The sequence below is a fragment of the Pyrus communis genome, chromosome 11, assembly GCF_041283825.1.
Source record: "Pyrus communis isolate YQ-2024b chromosome 11, ASM4128382v1, whole genome shotgun sequence".
In the NCBI taxonomy this organism is placed as follows: Eukaryota; Viridiplantae; Streptophyta; class Magnoliopsida; order Rosales; family Rosaceae; genus Pyrus; species Pyrus communis.
In genome coordinates, this window is record NC_142575.1 from 13,799,233 (window position 1) to 13,817,571 (window position 18,339).

The window sequence follows — 18,339 nt, forward strand, 5'->3', positions numbered from 1 at the left end:
TCACTCGCACTTGTACATTTATTTAGTGTAGATTAGCTAATTCGGTTTTTATTTACCCACATTTCCATATCACTATCACTTCCGCATTGCGCTTATGGCTATGTCACCCTCACATAATGGCCATCATGCCTTAATTTAGGTCAGGGTGTGTCACATAATTTATTTATAATGTACCCCTTTTTTTTTTTTTTTACAAATGTACCACTTTGTTATATGTAAAATGTATCCCTATTTTTTTTGTAAGTACCATTTTTTTATGTAAAATGTACCCATTTTTTAATGTAAATACTATTTATTTTTTAATCTAAAATGTACTGTTGTTTTTTTAATATAAAATGTACCCATTGTTTTCTACAAAATGTACCCACATTTTTATGTAAATGTACCAATTTTTTGTATATAAAATGTAGCCAAATTTCATTATATAAATGTACTCATTTTATAAAACCCATAAGCAATTATTATTATTTTATTTATCAAAACCCATAAGCAATTTGGAATAATTAAATTGGTAGGGTAAGTGAAAGCCCAAAAAAAAAAAAAAAAAAAAAAAAAAAAAAAAAAAAAAAAAAAAAAAAAAAGAAGAAAAAAAAGAAGAAGGATTAAGGACCTCAACTAAACTCTCTCTTATTATTATTATTATTATTATACACACTTTTTTCTTTGACCATCTCTCTCCCATGTCTCTCTACTTTCTCTTCTTCCATATGCTTCTTACTCTTATCGTGCCCAGATTGCTCTCCGTAAAAATCAAACTCGGTAAATCAAACCCATACTTTCTTTTCATTTCATTTTCTTTCCATTCAATTCAAACCCATATTTCTCTTCAAATCAAACACAGAAAAATCCCAAAATTTTCTTTTTTTCAATTTACAGAGGCTTCATCGGATTGTCGGATCTGCAAATTCATTTCAATCAATTTCTTCAATGCCGTCATCGTCCTCCTACAGTGTTGTCGTCGTCCTCTCTAGGCTTACGACGACGACCTGGCTATGGTGATAGCGTTCGAGAAGAAGGTGGAGCGAAAAACCTTAAAGAACAGAGAGATAATTTCTATCTTAATATTCCTCTTCTCATTTACTTTTCACAACTTAACATTTTCTTACATTCTAATCTCTATATATATATGTAAGGCTATGTACCAAAATATCTATGACAGCCTGTAAACATAACCACCTAACTAAACTATACAGAAGTAATAATACAGTTACAACAAGAATGATTTGCTAACTAAAATTATATGAACTGTTATGACTTGGCATCTTTATCTTTACACCCCCTCAAGCTGAGCTTGGAAAGAGTAGGAGTGCCAAGAGAGAGCTTGGATTGAAGGAAGAGAAACCGATGTTTAGACAGAGATTTGGTGTGAATATCTGCGATCTGATCCTGACTACAGACATACTGAATTTTAACCAGATTGGCAAGGACCAGCTCCCTGATATAGTGGTAATCGATTTCCACGTGTTTAGTTCGGGCATGAAAAACAGGGTTGGATGCAAGTGAAATGGCAGAGATGTTGTCGCACCAGATGGTAGGTTGGAGCGTGAAGGGGAAACCAAAATCTCTGAAAACCTTGCAGATCCAGGTAATTTCAGCGGCAGTGTGAGCAAGAGACCGATATTCAGCCTCAGTAGAAGAACGAGCGACAGTAGACTGCTTTTTAGCACTCCAGCTGACTAAATTGGAGCCAAGATACACACAAAATCCACTTGTGGATCGTCTATCAAATGGGCAGCCAGCCCAGTCTGCATCAGAGTATGCTGATAGAGTAAGAGGACCCTTAAGAAACCAGATGCCATGAGAAGATGTACCTTTGAGAAAACGCAAAATTCTCTTGGCTGCTTGCAGATGTAAGTCAGTAGGAGTATGCATAAATTGACATACTTGGTTGACTGCAAAGGAGATATCAGGCCGAGTCCAAGTGAGATACTGAAGACCTCCCACAATGGATCGATACTCGGTAGGATTTGCCAAAGGTGTACCACTGTGATCCAGTTTGACAGTACCAAGAGGTGTCGAACAAGGCTTAGCACCCTCCATTTTTGTCTTGTGCAAAAGGTCCAGCAAATATTTCCCTTGATGTAAAAATAATCCGTCTGTGGTGCGTTGGACTTCAAGTCCCAAGAAGTAATGTAAGGGACCTAAGTCTTTAACAGGAAACAAAGAACTTAGCTTCTGAATGAACAGATGGCAGGCTGAAGAATCCGGACCACTGACCAATATATCGTCGACATAGACAAGTACAACCACAAGAACTGGAGCCTGGAGAACAAAGAGAGATGCATCAGAGGAGGACTGAGTAAAGCCGAGAGACTGAAGAGACTGAAACAGCTTATCAAACCATGCCCGTGGGGCCTGTTTGAGTCCATACAGGGACTTTTTCAATTTACACACATGAGTTGGATAGTTTGGATCACTGAAACCAGGTGGCTGATGCATGAAGACTTCTTCCTTTAAATCACCATGAAGAAAAGCATTGCTAATATCGAGTTGATGAAGAAACCAATTAAACTGGACAGCAAAGGTTAACAGGATGCGAATGGTGACAGGCTTTGCGACAGGACTGAATGTCTCTTGATAGTCTAGACCCTCTTGTTGGTGAAAGCCCTTGGCAACAAGCCGGGCTTTATACCTGTCAACTGTGCCATCAGGCTTCTTTTTGATTCGAAATACCCATTTACAGCCAACAATATTTTGAGTGGAAGAAGAAGGAACCAAGATCCATGTACCAGTGGATTGGAGGGCATTAAATTCGGCCTGCATTGCAGTTCTCCACTCAGCAAACTTAGAAGCTTGATTGTAAGTTGTGGGGATATAATCAATAGAGGATGAGAGGGGATGTTTGGTAGCATTGTAGGCCCGAGGCTGAAAAATACCATTTTTCGAACGAGTGACCATTGGGTGTGTGTTATGACTTGGCAAAGGTGGAGAAGGTGATGGAGATTGGATCGGGACTTGGGAGACAGGAGCACTAGGAGAGGAAGCAGGGGTAATAGGGTTAATAGGAGGAGAGCATGTTGGAACAGAGTGTAGGGTAGAAATAGGAAAATGTAGATCAAAGGGAGGAGAGAGAGGAAGGGTAGAAGGAGATAATGAAGATGTCTTGGTAGTGAAGGGAAATGAGGTCTCATCAAATTGAACATGCCGAGAGATGTAAACTCGGGCAGTGGCTGTGTCTAAGCACCTATAACCCTTATGTTGTAAGCTGTACCCAAGAAAAACACACTGCTTGCTTTTGCCATCAAGTTTAGAGTGAACATAAGGTTTTAACCAGGGGAAGCAACTATACCCAAAGATCCGTAGGCGAGTGTAGTCAGGGAGTGTATGAAATAGTAACTCCCATGGAGATTTAAGAAGACCAGAAATGGGTAACCTGTTGATCAAGTAAATGGCAGTGGAGAAGGCTTCAACCCAATAAACGGAAGGGACTTGAGAAGCGACTAACAGTGTTCGAGCTGTTTCGACAAGATGTCGATGCTTGCGTTCTACACATCCATTCTGTTCAGGTGTATGTGGGCAGCTGTACTGATGAGAAATGCCATTCAAATGGAGATAAGACTGAAAAGAAGCACTAGTGAACTCACCCCCTGAATCAGAACGTATAGTCTTTATTTGATTGCCAACAGATTTTTCCACATAGTTCTTGAAAGTTACAAAGGTAGAAAACACCTCAGATTTTCTGCGTAATGGAAAGAACCAGCTATATCTGGTGTAATCATCTACTAACAACAGATAATACTGAAAACCACTCACAGAAGACACAGGGGCAGGTCCCCATACATCACAATGAATTAAAGCTAAACTATGAGGAGTTGATGACTTAGCAGGAGAAAAGGACAGTTTATGATTCTTAGCAATGGCACAATCTGAGCAGAAGAAGTCAACGGAGGATTTACCATGCAGTGCAAGACGATTACTAGAGATTACTTTCCGAAAAATGGTAGAGGAGGGATGACCCAATCGACTGTGCCAAATCTTCACTGGAGCTTTAATACTGACGAATGCTGATGAAGAAACAGAAGAGATACCTCTGGAAGAAAAGCTTTGCAAAGGGTAGGAGCCATCTCTAACTGGTCCCCGCAAAAGCATCTTCCCCGTAGAACGATCCTTTACAGAGGATCCATCAGAATCAAGAGTTAATGAACATGAATTGTCATTGACAAATTGAAAGGCAGATAATAAGTTGTGCTTCATTTGAGGAACATGAAGTACATTGTTCAATTTAAAGGAATGATGAGGAGCATGTAACAAAGAGGAACCAGTATGAGTGATGTGAAGACCTTTACCATCACCAATGTAGACTTTATCTTCACCAGTATAAGGAGATGGAGACGAGATGTTGGAGATGTCATTGGTTATGTGAGAAGTTGCTCCAGAATCAATGAGCCAGGAAGGAGAAGAGGACTTGGATTGATAGCGCGCACACATTGCAGCAAGCTTTGCTGGAGGGATTTTACCAGAAATATCTGGATTCATGCGATCAAAGCAATCGATTGCCTCATGACTTGTATTCCCACAGATCTGGCAGGGATGACGAGCACCCGATGAAAAGGAACTACGAGAGGAGGAATGATGACCACGATTGGGGCCAGAGGTGAAGCCATGAGTGTAGTTGCCCCGATGATTTCCTCTATGTCCTCGATTATTAGAAAATCGATTATTCCGGCCACGATAGGAGTTATATCGAGAAGAGTTATGGAGAGGAGTCTGTTGAGCAGCAAAAGCCTGAGGTGGTGTAGGAAGAAGAGGCGGTGAAGCATGAACCGAGAGAGCATGAAACGGTTCAGTAGGTGCAGAAGAGGCAAGTTGCTTTCGTCGATTCATGGAAAGCTCCTTGGTGAGTAATAATCCATGCAACTCATCAAGAGATGTGGAAGAGAGACGAAGCATGATGGAGTCGATGAAGGATTCGAACTCATCAGGAAGACCAGCCAGTGTAGCAGCAATTAGATCGCGATCTGAAATCGAAGCACCTGCTGCAGTGAGGGAATCAGAAATTTCTTTGATCTGCTGCAGATAATCCGCCATTGATTGAGAGTTCTTCTGAATGCACTGAAGGCGAGAACGAAGCTGATGAATGTGCGCATCAGAAACACCACCGAAGCGCTGCTCAAGTTTAAGCCACAGATCTCTGGAAGACGAAACGCCGACAGTGAAGGGAATGACTTCTTCAGAGAGTGTTGAATTGAACCAGATGAGAAGATTCTGATCTTTCTCATACCAACTCTCGAAAACAGGATTGATCGATCTGTCTGGGAGAAATGGCGCCGGACAGGGCTCAGTGCCATCAATGAGTCCAAGAAGCTTGTACCGGCGAAGAATAGGGGCAAAGAGAGCACACCATGGTAGGTAATTCGAACGCTTGAGCTTGATCGGCACCATGCTTCCGATGTTCTGAATCGTGAGAGAAGCGAACGAATTAGACACATTAGGGTTTGGAGAAGAGGAATTGGGATTTGGAGTCGGAGAAGAGGAACCGGTGGGCGACGCCATCAGACAACAAGAGGCAAGATCCAAGATGCGAGATCAAAGAACAACACTGGTAATATCTCACAGATCGAAGATGAGAGAAGTGAACGGAGACGAGAGCACGGCGGAAGAGAGGATGATCGAAGAGAGCCGTGAGGCGGTGGCGATGGATACCATGAAAAACCTTAAAGAACAGAGAGATAATTTCTATCTTAATATTCCTCTTCTCATTTACTTTTCACAACTTAACATTTTCTTACATTCTAATCTCTATATATATATGTAAGGCTATGTACCAAAATATCTATGACAGCCTGTAAACATAACCACCTAACTAAACTATACAGAAGTAATAATACAGTTACAACAAGAATGATTTGCTAACTAAAATTATATGAACTGTTATGACTTGGCATCTTTATCTTTAGGAGCACAGAGGGACTGAATAGGTACCGGTGGAGGAGCTTTGACATTGTCAACGACGGCCTTGGTCTCTTCTTTGCACTTTTTGTTGTCATCGAAAGAGGCTCGATGATGCTTGCTATGCGAGTCCTGGGCGTCGCTGGCAATAGTCTCATCGTGGGACTAGCAGGGAGGAGGGAGGCGGCGAGAGAAAGCTGGGTTTGAGTTCGAATGGGTTTGTTGGGATTGGGTTAGCCATAGTTGGCTTACTGGGTTTGTGGTGGAGGAGGATGAGGCTATAGGAGAAATGGATGGTAGAAGAGAAGGAGGCTACGGGAGAAAGAGGGAGGGTAGATAGTGAAATTAATGAAAAGGAAGAGGGGTATTGTTGTTCCAAAAAATTATAATTTTGTATTCCATGGGTTGGAACAAATCCTTCCAAGGAGAAGGTGGAACAAAAAAAGTGACTAACATTTGTTCTACAGGACAGTGCGTCCTAAACAATTTGGCGCACTAAACGTGAAACGAGTGCGTTCCGTCCCATCCCATGTACCAAATAGTACAAAACGAATAATTAAAGTACCCAAAATTTAAATTCCTCCATGCAATTTGGTTTAGGTGGGTCGACTGATCAACTATGTAATTGAACCGAACCAGGAACTATGATTGAACCGAACCAGCGGTCCAGCTCAAAAAAAAAAAAAAAAAAAAAAAAACCTTTTCTCAAATCAGGCGGTGAAGAGGTTCCATTTCTACATCTGAGTCCATCCTTTATAAACCCTGAGGATGCCCATTTTAAGCAACTAGATTCTTCTTCTATCGTCTCTCTCGTCTCAATCGCTGCAAGCGTTCGTCTGGTAAGCCATTTCTCTGTAACATTTCTCATCGACTGTGTGTTTCTTGCAATTTTAGGGTTTGTAATCGAGTTGCCTAGCTGTTTGATGTCAGTCACCACTGCGAGTGTGACTCCGATATAATTCGTGGAATCAATTTTCCTAAATTTTTTCAGTGCTGATTTAAGGTTGAATTTATTTATGCTGCACCAGTTCCTTAATTTCTATAAAAATTGAAGCTCGATTTGTTAATAATTTTTTGAAAAGTATTATAGCACATTTCATTTCGTATGATTCTGTAATCTGGGTTTATTGGAATGGATGAGGTTATAACAAAATGAAATTGTTTGCAAGTCAAGGCAAAGGGAATTAAGGTTCTGTTTAGTTATAGGCTATAAATAGTGAAATATAATTCTCTCTTCTTTCGAAAGAAAGTAAGGGAGTGTGTTACAAGCTGCCGTTGGTCCTTAGTTTGTGTTAAATATACCATGTTTATTTTGAAGAATGAACATTCAAACAGACCGAGGCATTTTGCTTCTTTCTTTATTTGTGTAATTTTTCTTCTGGGTTTTCTTTTGGGCGAGGGGATGAGGGCGGGGTTTGTAATTGGAGGTGATCTTTAATGTATCTTACTGAATTCTCATACTTGCCTAGTTAATATTGGACTCAAAAGGGGGCTTATGTGCTATTAGGTCCTTAATGGTTTTGTTGTTCCAGGGGTGGGGTACAATAGAGAACATCCTATCGTGCGTATGCAATTTGAATATGACTTGATAAAGGTTATGGTGGAAAGGGTTATATTATTAAGTTAAACAATAAGACAGTTGGGTTTATCAGAGATTATCAACAGTTTACAATTTTTGGTTTTTTGTATTTTAGAAGTTTTTTTTAGAACTGAAAACATCGCTTATAGAATAAAAGATAAGGGTATGTTTTTCTTGATCCATAATATCATTTTCAGGTAGGATAATCAACTACAATGGCATCAAGGATGGCTGCAAGGTTTGTGCCTCGGAGGTTTTCAAGCAGTGGAAAAGTTCTCAGTGAGGAGGAAAAAGCTGCAGAGAATGTTTACATCAAGGTCATTTCTAAATTCCCTGGATATTTTCTCTTATGCCTTTCCTTTGAATTGTTTGGCTGCTTATTTGTGGTGCATTTTTATTAATATCCTCTTGGACGTAGGTTAAGTGCCGAGGAACATTGTCGGATGATGGAACCGTCTTTATTTAGGAGCTGAACTTATATAAATCACTTGTCTGTCTTGGGAATATGAACTAAGAAACTGATTAAAAATCTGAAGATAAACTTGTAGAAATGTATCAGGTCTGTATACTATGGACCTCAGTATTAATCTTATAGCTGGTAAACACCTTTTAGAGTTGGGTGTAAATGATGCAAGAACCAAGTTAATGGAATGCTAAATAAGTCGATCCACGTACAAGCACATACGGTGAAGAGGCTTTATTTTTTTTAATGTAATAAAATGCAATTTAGACATGTATTTGATGGGTCATTGTGTTTTAATCTTTCTATGTCACATGATTATTGTATTAGATGTCATAATTTGATTTTAGAACTTCTCAAGCGTATTGTGCGTCTTTTGAGATTCATATACCAATGAACCTATGAAAGGGGATTTTTCTTAAGCAATTTAAAAATAAAAAAAGTTGTTCTTTGGCTCGGCTAGGTGCATCCCAAATTTCTTTTTTATTCAAAACCTGATGAGTTCAGCCCACCCTGAGCTTAAATCCTGAACTTTTCTTTTTCTACAACCAAATTATTTGAATTTTGTTTCATCAATCTTGTACTTATATCTTGAACTTGTACATATGCATGTGAACTTCATAGGCCCAAATAAAAGCAACATATGAACTGGGTAGTGACGACATGCGATGGATCTCAAATCACTGTTCATATGCTAATCATTTTGGATTTGGTTTCCATAAAATATTGTTCTGTTATTCTCGAGATGCCTTTATTTCTTTCTTTGTTTTCTTTTTTATTCTAAAATGTTGATTATCAAGTGGGCGTGGGGGGTTTCTCCGTAATGATTAAAAATGTATTAGTCTGATTGAATTTGATTCTTTCAATTGTGATGACAATCGAGGATAGAATAATGCCTGCTTTTCCTTTGAGACCGATTCCCATTATTTCTATTTATCTCCAATCTTCTGGCTGTTTCTTAATTTTATTTTCATTCCTTTTGGGATTGAAAGTCAACTGCATCAACAGTTTAGGATCTTGATTTGCATCTAATTCTCCTTTGGCTTTATGCTGGAGTTTTGAAGATCCAAACATTGAAAGGGAAAAAAAAAAAAAAAAAAAAAAGAATGTATCTTAATTTGATTAGTGTTAAGATGATTTGGTGATAGAAATGTCGCTCAAAGGATTACTCAGATTCGCAGATGGTTTCTCCGTTTTTCTTTTGTTGCCAGACACTCAGATGGGGTTTCTATTAGAACACCTGGTTTCTGTAGTGGATTACAATATGACCCATGCATTTGTATTGTTTCAGATATTTAGATTTGTAGGATCTCATCGCTGTCGTGTCAGTCCCACACATTTGGAAGTTTGTGGTACTCTATTTGTGGAAAAAACCTGTGTGTATAGATACTCATAAATATGTTGATATACTCTATGATGCGTGAATGATTGCTTTGATTTTGTCTGTTTCTTTATCATATTTGCAATGCTATTCTGATACATCTTCTCACAGTTATTGTTTGTTTGTTATTTTGCAGAAAATCGAGCAAGAGAAGCTGGAGAAGCTTGCACGTAAAGTATGATTAAGAATGTTTTACTTTTTCTGTTCTTTAAGAATTAAGCAATCTTAGATGCTCATCACGTTAGAATGTAAAGCGTTCTTTATTTATTTTAGCGGATCACTTATGAAGGTTTTTGTAGTGTTCAATGAAAGCTCATTTAAATTGAAAAACACAATAATACAAGTGGGGATCATACATTGGTGTGCACCTATTTTATTCATCTTCTGTCCCTCTGGTGGGGACATCCCGATAAAACTGGAACGACATCACTTGCGCTTTATAGTGCGATTTGTTGGTGTCAATTTTTATTTTTGCGTTGCTGATCACATATTTATTATGGTTATCACAAAATCAATTTGATTTATACGTTCTGGTTGATTTACACACTGGTTGGGATTGGCATGCCGCTGCCACAAATAATATGGTCAATTTGAACATTTTCAGGGCCTTAAACCAGAAGAGAAGCCAGCTGGAAGCTCAGGGGGCCCAGTCTCTGATGCCAAACCTAGTGCCTCTTCCTCTGGAGCATCAACAGCCAAGGTATCGACTGACAAGTACCGGAATTATGTTGTTGTAGCTGGTGTTATGACTGCTGCTGCTTCTCTCGGTTGGTATCTCAAAGCTAGTCGAAAGAAGGAAGAAGTGCAGGACTGAGATTGACATGATTTGATATGGACTATCGAAGCTTCAGTTGTTATAACTAGTTCTGGTAGAGCGCAGGAATAATACAAGCTGTGAACCTTCTCTGTTTGTGTTCCGGATGTATACTGTTTTGAGGTCCGCAATATTCTCATGACCTTTTCTGTTTCGGGAAATATATGCGTAAATGATAGGTGTTTAGCACTTGGTTTTCCAGTGCGATTGCTTTTCCATTATGTTAACAAGTTAATAAGTGGGTAGAAAATGTTGTTGAATTGTGTTACCAACTTACCAGGTGGGAATGTCACTGGGGCTCAAGGAGTAGTGGTAAACGCAACGCAGGTTCGACCCGATGCCTTCTCTCTCTATTTCCTTCTTCGGCCACACCGCACCACACCATACGCTAGCCACACCACCGACGTGACGCTCTCTCTCTCTCTCTCTCTTTATATCACCTTCGACGACTCCGACATGACGCCTTCTCTCTCTTTCACCTCCGATGGCTGCAATGCACGAAGAAGAAATTTCATCCTAATTCATCAAATTTAATTAGGGCTTCCATTTGGGATTCTAAAATGGAAATTTTGAAATAGAATTAGGGTTTCAAGTTGGGATTTTTGAATTGTAATAAGGGTTTAATTACGCCTTTACAATTACCGACTCGAAAAAACCGAAACTATTTTGGTATGAAATTGGATCCTCTCCTGAGCAGGAGATCAGGATCCTCCTGATCCAATAACACGGGCCATTGGATTAAAACAAATAGAATGCCCCTCTAAAACTTATAATAATTGTAGCCGTTGGATCAAAATTCAACGGTCCGTGTTAGTGGGTTAGGAGGTTCTTGATTACCTGCTCATGAGAGGATCCAATTCCTTTTGGTACTACCTCAATTCTGGTATAATATCGAAACAATCGGTTCCGTTTTGTTTTTTTTCCTCTTACGAACCGTTCGGTTTTTTTTTGGGACCACCCATTTCGGTTCAGTTCAGAAGTCCAACTCAGACCGTTTTAAAAATTAAATATAGAAATTGGATAGTTTTACATCGCATTGAATAATATGGTCCGAATGCACGAGTCCAAATACCCGTATGCTCACCCTTAGGAAAAAAATTTTAGGGTACCCGGTTCCCCATCTGAGCTAGTGTTCCCAGCAAATAAAGGCATGACCCATATTTATTTAATTTTAAGAGAGTTGTTATTCCCATTCCAACGTCTTATCTTCCCATCCACCTTTTTATGAATTTTTTTAATTACAAATTTGTCCATTTGTAAAATGACTAATAAGGACCTTAGTTACCCTCTTTTGCATTACTTTTTTCTTTTTATATAAAAAATAAAAAAAGAAAAGTTTGGGTGTGATAACTCTCACGCTATGTTTAGACGATTTGTCTCCCTTAAACCCTAACTCATCCTTCCCATCTCCTTTTATTCAGAGAAAGCAAAAAGAATGAACTTAGAAGATGACATTTATAGAGAAGAAGTAGATGATTATGTTTCTGTTGAACATGTAAAAGATAATTTTATGTGGGTCATTTTGATTTGTCGACATCGTACAATTGAAGCATTTGAATTTGCATTAGGCTAGGGTGCAATTTGTATCACGTTTTCCTATGAGAATTCCTAGAATTTGTTTTCATTGGGTTAGGGTAATAATTCAAGTAAGGCATGTTTGTCGCAACTGACATTGATAATCGTCCAACTTGATTTGCTGTCTTCGAAACCTACACACAAATCCCTTTCTTAATTAGCACTATTTTCAACTTGATGTAATGCCCATTTATTTACGTATGGTGGAATTCGTTTGCAGCAGATAGATGAATCTCGTAATAATCTAGCATCTACACACATGGTGGATTGTACTAGTGAATTTACCACAAATAAGGTAATATTTGCTTGAGTATGCAATTGATTTACTTATACTTTTGTATGTTTATTTATAGTGTGCAATTTTGGTACGTAGTTATTCAAGAGTAGAGAAGAATTAATACAATGGGCTCGAGAAGTTGGGAAGGTCAATGGTTTTGTTATTGTGACGTTATGATCCAATCAAGGTGGAAAAGATAACAGGAGCCCTAGACTTACATGGGTTGTGAAGGGAATTGACAATATGTAAATCGAATTCACAAAAAAGACATAAATGATGAGGATAGAAGGAATTCTGGAACGAAAAAAATGTGGATGCCTGTTTCAATTAAAAGGTAAAAAGCTAGCAATTCATGATGATTGGATATTGACGGTAGTTATTGGAGTGCATAATCACACAGTAGCATGCCATTTGGAGGGTCATTCATTTGCTAATAGATTATTGCCTAAAGAGACTTCGTTGTTGATTGATCTGTCTAAAAGTTGGGTGCAACCAAAGGAGATTTTGACTACACTAAAATGAAGAGACAAACGAAATGTATCTACACTGGGGACAATTTATAATGCATGTCAACATTTGAGGCTTTTGGAGAAAGGTGGGAGGTCCCAAATGTAGTAATTGATGAGTAAGCTATCTGAGCATAGGTACACTGAGTGGCATAGGAGTTGCCCAAAGACTAATATTTTTTTTGGACTTGTTTTGCACACATCCGACTTGTTTGAACAATTCTAGATTCTATTCATGGTATTTTTTTTTTCAATAAACTCCCCGTGTTTCAATGCTTTTCTGTAATTTTCTGACTAAATTACTCTTGGTTTGATCCTTGGGGAATATGAATTGGGATTTTTTTTGTCTTGTTTTTCTTTAGAATTCGTGATCTTCTTTTAAATCCACGTCTACGATTTAGTGTTTTTTTTTTCTTTTTTCTTTTTTTATTTTTATTTCTGGAATAATTACTAAAATGTTTTTATCCCTAAGATTTTGGTTGCCCAAATTAGAACCCACCTCTCTACAACTCCTATTTGCCTTCCCTTAATGAAATTTTAGAAAACATTCTCCATCATCATCTAGCATAACCTCATATACATGCGCTCCTTGCAAAAAAAAAAAAAAAACCCCAGGGGTTCGGACTTGAGGGATGGTTTACTTGAATAAGCTTCTCCATTTTCAATTCCTACCAAACATGTACATCAGGCTAGAGATTAGAAGACCTCAATTTTTTTTTTCCCTTGGCTTTTAGACGAGTAATATCATTTGTTAATATTTTTTTTAAGAGAAAAGTTTATCTCTAATTATATATATATATATATATATATATATATATATATATATATATATATAGGATTATTTTAGAAATAATAATGGGTGAGAAAATAATATTTTAATTTTTGAACTTTTATAGTGAGTGCAAATATAAGGTGGATGGGGAAATAAGATAAAGGGTGGGTATAGTAGCTCTTAAAAAAATGTTACTATTTTTGTCAGTACATTCCCAATTTAGCCCTAAAGTGAAATAGAATTTCGAAAAAACCACTCTCCTCACGCCAAGAACTCACGCCGATCAATCACCCCTCGCCGCCATGAAATCATGGCAAGACAACGACCCACCTCCATTGATGGCGATATTACACCAGCGACATTCTCTCGCTTCCTAATCTTCATTTTCTCCTCTTCCCTTCTTACCTCGTCATGAAGCCCGATGATCTGCGACAACTTCAACCTTCATATCTGTTGTCGCCAACCTTGTAGGGATGGCTGACGACAATTTGTAGTGTCCTTTTCATTAGAACGAAAAATAGGAAAGTAGAAGAGATAGAAAGAAAAAGGGAGAGGGGAAGGGATAGATGGGTGGGGCTGGGGCGGAGATCGGGAACTCCGGGACCAGAATCTGGGTCAGTTTCCTTAATTATTTTATTTTGTTTTTATTTAATTTATTTTCTGAAAATTTAGGATTAAACGGGTAGATTGTTTGCAACCTGTCAAAAAGATGGCTGCGTGGTAAATAAAGGCTACGTGTCATGTGGCCATTTGTGGGGTATACCAACTGTTTGATAAATTTTTTATTATGACGAAAAGATAAATGATATATCATATATTTTTATGTAAGTGATTTATTTTTTAAGTTATTAATTTTTTAACATATATACTCTATTATCTGTATAATAACACGTGATGTATCATTTCGTATGCTTGTGACATTAAAAAATCTCTTTTTTTGACATGGGGCACCGGGTACCCAGAAAAATTTCTCCACCCGTAGCGGAGAATCAAATGGCAGGTCTAGTCCACTTTGCTAAAGGCGGCGGAGTTAAAAGCGCCACTCAACCAATTAACAACAGTTATCACGCTAAAGTAAACAGAAGATTTTCAGGGGAGGACAGGATCAGAACATAATCCGCACAGAGAGAAGAAAATGGAAAAGGGTAAACGGGAGGTGGTGGTTTCAGCTCTGCAATTCGCTTGCACCGACGACGTCGCCACCAACGTCGCCACCGCCGAAAGGTCTCTCTTCCCTCTTGCTCTTCACCCCTTTAATCTTACTTGATCAATAAATTTGCTGAGTTTTTGTTTCTCCCCAATTTATTAAAGTTTGCAATTTGAACTTTTTATGTGTATTTCTGCAACTATAGAACCAAAGGTTATCAGCTTGTTTTCCGTATGTGAACAATTCTTGTACCGGTTTAATTTCTGGGTTGTTCTTCTTTTGCCAATATTACTCCATTTTACTGGTTTTTTACCCAGAACATTGCTCCAGTTGTATAATTATATGTTCGTGTTTGTTTTGCCATTCCTCGCAATGTGGCCAATACTGAAAACCCTTTTGTTAGAGCAAAAGTAAGTGGTTGCTGTGGATTCTATTCGCTTTAAGGCGGATGTCTCTTGATTTCAACTTGACACTGCTTTACTCAGGTACAGTTTGCTTGCTCTGGTTAATAGGCGTTTCCTCGTATTAACCTTTCAACTTTGATCTCATGAATTGGATCATGACGCATCTCCTCAATTACTTAAAGAGTATGCTTTTGAAGATTGTTATGCGTATTGAATCAAAATTTATTGGTTAATATGAAGAAAGTCATTTGCTTACGTGTTCCAAGCTTTTGTTCTATTGTTGGTCGGATTTCGATCAAATGACTGAGAGTGTGGTTTGTGTCTCATTAGATTACTTAAAGAGTATGCATTTGAGCATTCTAGTGCGGTTGTGTAGGGCTTCGAAAGAGGAAGCCCTCTTTTTATGAAAAGAAAGAACTACAGTGCAGTCCCTTCATTGAAACCGTCTATCTTTTAGGTCCTCTTCAAGGATCATCTCTTCAAAAAATTAACTAAATGATTTTTTTTAGCCATTTAATTTTCATTTGGACAACCACGCACACAAGTTTGTGACAAGAGTTCACATGATATGCTCATGTACAACTAATTTCTTCCTGGCTTCGTAAGATTTTATTTTTTTTATTTTTTATTTTTATTTATTTTTTTATGTGAAGCATATCATGCGATGTTGCGTAGTGGATGATGTTATTTCAGAAAATTGAACCATTTTAGAATTAGGCTATTAAACTTTATTTGAGAGTAAATGAGGATAAATTTTTTTTCCCACCTACACTATATGGATTTGGATCTAGTTTTTGTTTTTGGGTTGGGGGTGGTTAATTTAAACTAAAGAGTTGAGATCCTGAGGGGTCTTGAGGGTCTTGCCTCAGCTGGGTCCTCTCCGGGTCAGCTTTGACCTAAAGTTATGTTTGCCCTTCCCCATGCTCCTGCTTTTTCTCTAAAGCAATATCTTGTGAGTTGAATTTATTATCCTTTTCCATTCAGGTTGGTTAGAGCTGCTCATGCGAAGGGTGCAAATATCATTCTTATACAGGTATGACACTTCAAATCTGGAAGATTTTTTTTTTCCTAAGTTTTGAACTCTTTTATTTTCCCTTTCTTTTCTTTTCCATGCTTATAGTGATACATCCTCAAAGTTATTAAGAGATAATTCAAATTAGAAGTATATCTGCAGAGCTTAGCCTAAGCGTACAAAGGGTAGAGTAAGAAAATGCATTCAACCTAAGATACTAAGAACTTTGATAAATTCTTTGACACAACTTTTGGACAACAGTCAAGCTTTCATGCTCCTATCCAATAATGGATGTTGCTTCAGTTCATTGATACGTTGAAGTTCCGAATAGTGCTGCACAGAGTGCTTGCAACTATTACGTGCATGTAATTTTTGTGGCCTTTTGGCACCTTGTTTTGGGAAGAAATAAAAGAATACATAATTATGGTAAAACCAAGGCATATGAAGGGGAAAAATAACCCAAATAAATATGGCTTGAGGAGCAAGTTTTCCATAAACGTATGATTGAATGCACATTTTGATAGTTTAAGTCCTTTCTGATTGATTGTTGCAGGAACTCTTTGAGGGACATTACTTCTGTCAGGCACAAAGGGAGGACTTCTTTCAGCGAGCAAAGCCATACAAGAGTCATCCAACCATTCTTAGGTGAGTATTGGAAAATAGCTTTACAACATACCAGGATAATCTTAAAAAAGAATACAGGAAAAAAGAAGAGAAGAAAAGCTTCTTAATTTAATTTGTGCACATTTTTTGGGCAGTAATACTTGTTAAGAATTTTAATTGCAAGCTCTGTAGGATGCAGAAAGTTGCCAAAGAGTTGGGTGTGGTAATACCAGTTAGCTTTTTCGAAGAGGCAAATAATGCCCATTACAATTCAATTGCCATTATCGATGCTGATGGGGCAGATCTTGGACTTTATAGGAAGTCCCACATCCCAGACGGACCAGGTATTCAAGTAGGATAATGTTCCTGTTGTTTAAATTCACCTGTTACCTTTAATAACAGCCACTATTTTTCTGCTGCAGGCTACCAGGAAAAGTTCTACTTCAATCCAGGTGATACTGGATTCAAGGTCGGTGCTTCAGACAATTACAATCTATACTTAATGCTATTTAGCGTGCTTTTGATGGTGATTAATGTAGTGTTGTTGTTAAGCAGGTTTTCAAGACCAAGTTCGCAACTATTGGAGTTGGTGAGCAAATTTTAAAGTAGATGCTTCCCTAATTTGATGATTTTTAAGGGGGCACCAGTTGCCCAATTCAAGGGCTCGTCATATCTATAATATTCTGTGGGCTTTATTTGGACTCTGCAATCTTTCTGTACTCGATAGTAAAAATCATCCGGAGCTTTGTGTGTTTGACCAATGGTATACTTAATGTGAAGACTAGAATCTAAATCTGCTAGTACTTCATTTTGTATCAGCAATTTGCTGGGATCAATGGTTTCCCGAGGCTGCCCGGGCTTTGGTTCTTCAAGGTGCTGAGATATTGTTTTACCCTACTGCTATTGGTTCCGAACCTCAAGATGGAGGTCTTGATTCTCGTGATCACTGGAGGCGAGTGATGCAAGGGCATGCTGGGGCTAATGTGGTAAGTTTATTCATAGTAGTTTGGCTACTGGCTTCTTTCTTTTTTCTCCCTCTTTTTGGCACTAAGTAGGGCGGAGGAGCAGACTACTGTTTTGACTTGGAAAGCATTTTTATTAGTCTAGGTTAGCTTGTATTTCCTTGTCCATTTGGCTATATCTGGAGTTAAAGTTTATTTTCTTTATTATTTATTCTCTAAACTCTCGGCGTCCTTGGATCAACAATGGCCAGTCATAAGATGCAACATAAAAGGGGGACAATTCGAGATCTGTTTCGTACTGAATTCTTTTCAAGGAAACTCATCTAGTTTTGATGAACTTCAGGTCCCTGTAGTAACTTCAAATCGCATAGGAAAGGAGATAATTGAGACCGAGCATGGAAAGAGTGAGATCACTTTCTACGGTAACTCTTTTATAGCAGGTATGTTTCTCTGGTTTTCTGTTTTCTCTGGTTTTATGGAAGTTGAAACTACATCCATATAGTCTACTACATCCATATAGTCTATCTTTTGTTAATGTTGGATGTGAATTATTAAGAAGTAGTTGGATTTGCATAATTCATTGTCCAGGACCCACTGGTGAAATTGTTGAAACTGCTAATGATAAAGAGGAAGCTGTGCTTGTAGCACACTTTGACCTAGACAAAATCAAATGGAAGAGACATAGCTGGGGAGTATTCCGCGACCGCCGCCCAGATTTATACAAGGTGCTACTGACATCAGATGGCAGCAATTCCCCTTTGTGATCATTCGTTTTGACAGTGCTTGTTGTAGAATTAATAAAGGACTTCCAAGGTACGGTGCCTCGTACGATTGGAGGATTTAGGATTTACTTTCGAGGAAGAAATTTTCTCAAGTGAAGTATTATTGGATGATCATCTCAATTTGCTTGTCTAAATCTTGAAGGTATCCGGTATTTATTGAGAATGAGATTATCATA

General features: G+C 38.2%; 2 protein-coding genes across 2 annotated transcripts; both read left to right on the forward strand.

The window, feature by feature from the left end:
• The first annotated feature begins 656 nt into the window (after window positions 1-656).
• On the forward strand, window positions 657-10,341 carry LOC137743629 (uncharacterized protein At2g27730, mitochondrial). The gene is made up of 5 exons (XM_088680599.1): window positions 657-1,016; window positions 5,898-6,728; window positions 7,666-7,785; window positions 9,446-9,484; window positions 9,914-10,341. The coding sequence occupies exons 3-5, from the start codon at window positions 7,684-7,686 to the stop codon at window positions 10,121-10,123; spliced, it is 351 nt and encodes a 116-aa protein (XP_088536725.1). The 5' UTR covers window positions 657-1,016; window positions 5,898-6,728; window positions 7,666-7,683; the 3' UTR covers window positions 10,124-10,341.
• Window positions 10,342-14,146: 3,805 nt separating this feature from the next.
• On the forward strand, window positions 14,147-18,339 carry LOC137742387 (N-carbamoylputrescine amidase). Its single transcript, XM_068482242.2, has 9 exons — window positions 14,147-14,477; window positions 15,789-15,837; window positions 16,370-16,461; window positions 16,612-16,763; window positions 16,842-16,888; window positions 16,975-17,008; window positions 17,239-17,405; window positions 17,725-17,821; window positions 17,970-18,339. The coding sequence occupies exons 1-9, from the start codon at window positions 14,389-14,391 to the stop codon at window positions 18,143-18,145; spliced, it is 903 nt and encodes a 300-aa protein (XP_068338343.2). The 5' UTR covers window positions 14,147-14,388; the 3' UTR covers window positions 18,146-18,339.